At 34.7% G+C, this 2,641-nt stretch overlaps 1 protein-coding gene across 4 annotated transcripts in view; it reads left to right on the top strand.

Moving 5' to 3' along the window:
• LOC107698167 (echinoderm microtubule-associated protein-like 4) overlaps positions 1-2,641 on the top strand; it is a 65,024-nt gene that overhangs the window by 37,226 nt on the left and 25,157 nt on the right. For all 4 annotated transcript variants that reach the window (XM_016499127.1, XM_016499128.1, XM_016499126.1 and 1 more), the window contains 3 exons: positions 978-1,101; positions 1,596-1,745; positions 2,474-2,543. In XM_016499127.1, coding sequence (XP_016354613.1) covers positions 978-1,101; positions 1,596-1,745; positions 2,474-2,543 — 344 coding nt within the window. The remainder of the gene's footprint in view (positions 1-977; positions 1,102-1,595; positions 1,746-2,473; positions 2,544-2,641) is intronic.

Genomic DNA, 2,641 nt, shown 5'->3' with positions numbered 1-2,641 from the left:
ATGTTCCTGTAAGATTCACCTGTGTATATATACTAATTCAGTAAACATGTACTGTGATAGTTCACCCAAAAATTAAAATTCAGTCATCATTTACTCACTCTCATTTCATCCCAAACCTAATGACTTACTTTCTGCTGTGAAACATAAATATTGTATTATTATTATTAAAAAAAAAAAAAAAAAACATGCACACAGACATTTCTAAAATTCTTTCCGGTTTGGAACAACATGAGCATGAGTAAATGATGACAGAATTTTCATTTTTGGCTGAACTATCCCTTTAAGGATATCAGTGTCAGTGAGGAATGTTCTAGAGATTCTTGGCCAACTAAGCTGTTTTTAAAGGTTATCTGTGGTCAGATGTCTTGTTCAGTGTTAAATACTTTATAGAATTATGCGATGCTATTATAAGATCTGCTACTGTGCAAAATGTTTCTAGAGACCAGAGAAAATACTTTTTTTTTCTGCCTCACTCTGTCCGTTTTTTTCATCAACTTGATGTTTCTGCTTTATACCTTTCTTTTTTATTAAATCAGTTAAATTTGGGCATTGTCATTGCTCTGGCCCTTCTGCACGCCGCTCAAAGCTTCACTTTTGTTTTGCTTGGGTTGATGAATGAGTTCTAAGCATGCGCCTCACTAACTCCATCGAAGAGCTTCATTTAGAAATGTTTTAGAAATCTATAGTATTTCAAAAACTTTAAGTAAGAAGGAGCAATGCTAAAAGCTAAATATATGCTACGTGTATGTTAAATGTTGCTAAAATGAACAAACTCACGCAGTCTGTTCTGAAAGACCATGTTCACTACCAAATTTTAGATAACTTGCTTCTTAAATTCAAGATAAACTTCACACAAACAAACATGGGTTTTGTTTGAGATATACGTTTCATTCGCAGTAGTTACTAATTCTTAATAATTAGTCACTATTTTCTAGTATTTTCTTAGAATATATTTCTTTCATCAAATTTCTCCACAGAGGGAGAATATATTAAAATGTTCATGCGAGGACGACCCATCACGATGTTCATCCCATCGGACGTGGAGAATTATGACGATGTCCGCACCGAACTTCCCCCAGAGAGACTCAAACTGGAGTGGGTGTATCCTTTCTAGCATGCTTTGAATGTATTGTATTTTACAATGGTGATTTAAAATGCTTTACATAGGCAAAGTAAAGACATAAAAGTCAAATCATAGCATGACATTACATAAAAATTCATTAAAAAATAATGTGAAGATTTTATTTTAAAAGGGATTAGAACTTTTATGGCAAGAAATTTTATTTTATTTTATATTTTATTTTATTTTATGTTATGTTATGTTATGTTATGTTATATGTTAACCAGTATTTGCTGAGAAAATACACAAGGGATTAGAACTTTTATGGCAAGAAATTTTATTTTATTTTATATGTTATGTTATGTTATGTTATGTTATGTTATGTTATGTTAACCAGTATTTGCTGAGAAAATACACCATTCTGTGAATTAATTTCACATACATTAAATCATTGTGATGGACAAGTATAACATACATTTTTTGGTTTTTGGAATATTGTTGTATTCCCTGTATCCTCCTTGACTCAGACGTGCAGATATGGCTACAGGGGACGTGACTGCCGTGCAAATGTGTACTTGCTACCTACCGGGGAGATCGTATATTTCATCGCCTCGGTGGTTGTGCTCTTCAACTATGAGGAGAGGACACAGCGGCACTATTTAGGACACACTGACTGTGTCAAATGGTGAGACTGAAAACACATATCGTGTTATTAGGGCCATGCAGTTATCTATTGGTCTTATCATTCGTCATATGAGACTTTGTCACTGACGGTGATTAAATAACCAACTCTCACTGAAAATTTCATTGAAAGATGTTGCAGTTTTTCTTGCTGAATGGCTGTCATTGTGAATTCACGTTTAGTTTTGTCTTCCTGAGGCTGTGTAATCTCAGGATGGAAATGACAGGAAAATGTCTTCTGTGGGCCCTGATCTAAACAAATGAGCTGATGTGGTGTACAAAAAAAAAAAACCTTAACAGTGAGCATTGTTAGCAGTGATGTTGCTGAGCATACCTGTTCCTGTGGCCTTGTGAATATTGGGTAACACTTTAGATTTAGGTATTGGGTAAGGCAAGGGATCTAGCATAGCCTATAGTCATGGATAAGGCATTCATATGTACTTTTTAAGTACTAATAAACAGCAAAATGCTAGGAATGTGTATGCTAATAAGCAACTAGTTAATAGTGAATAGTGTTTCCTAATCTAAAGTGTTACCAAATATTGTCTAAAATATGTATACAATGGAATTCATACTGGTCTCTAGACATCAGTATATGGACAGGCCAGTGGAAATCCTTATTTGTTGCTTATTTGCCTGATGATATATTAATGATCACAAACAAAGCCATATTCACCTCAGGAGGACATCGGTGAATGTTCTGCTCTCTCTGAATGTCTGTTTCTCTTCTAGTCTTGCTGTTCACCCGGATAAGATCCGTATCGCCACAGGACAGATCGCAGGCGTGGATAAGGATGGCAGGGTGAGTTTTATCAGCACAGCTACTATGATAAAGCACAAACCTGTGTTTGCCTTAATGTACACTACTGTTCAAAAGTATGAGATCAAATATTTAGATTT

The sequence above is a fragment of the Sinocyclocheilus anshuiensis genome, unplaced genomic scaffold (genome assembly GCF_001515605.1).
Source record: "Sinocyclocheilus anshuiensis isolate Anshui unplaced genomic scaffold, SAMN03320099.WGS_v1.1 scaffold2557, whole genome shotgun sequence".
NCBI classification, from domain to species: Eukaryota; Metazoa; Chordata; class Actinopteri; order Cypriniformes; family Cyprinidae; genus Sinocyclocheilus; species Sinocyclocheilus anshuiensis.
Note: the sequence above shows the minus strand (reverse complement) of the source record. Positions and strands in the feature narration are given on the sequence as shown.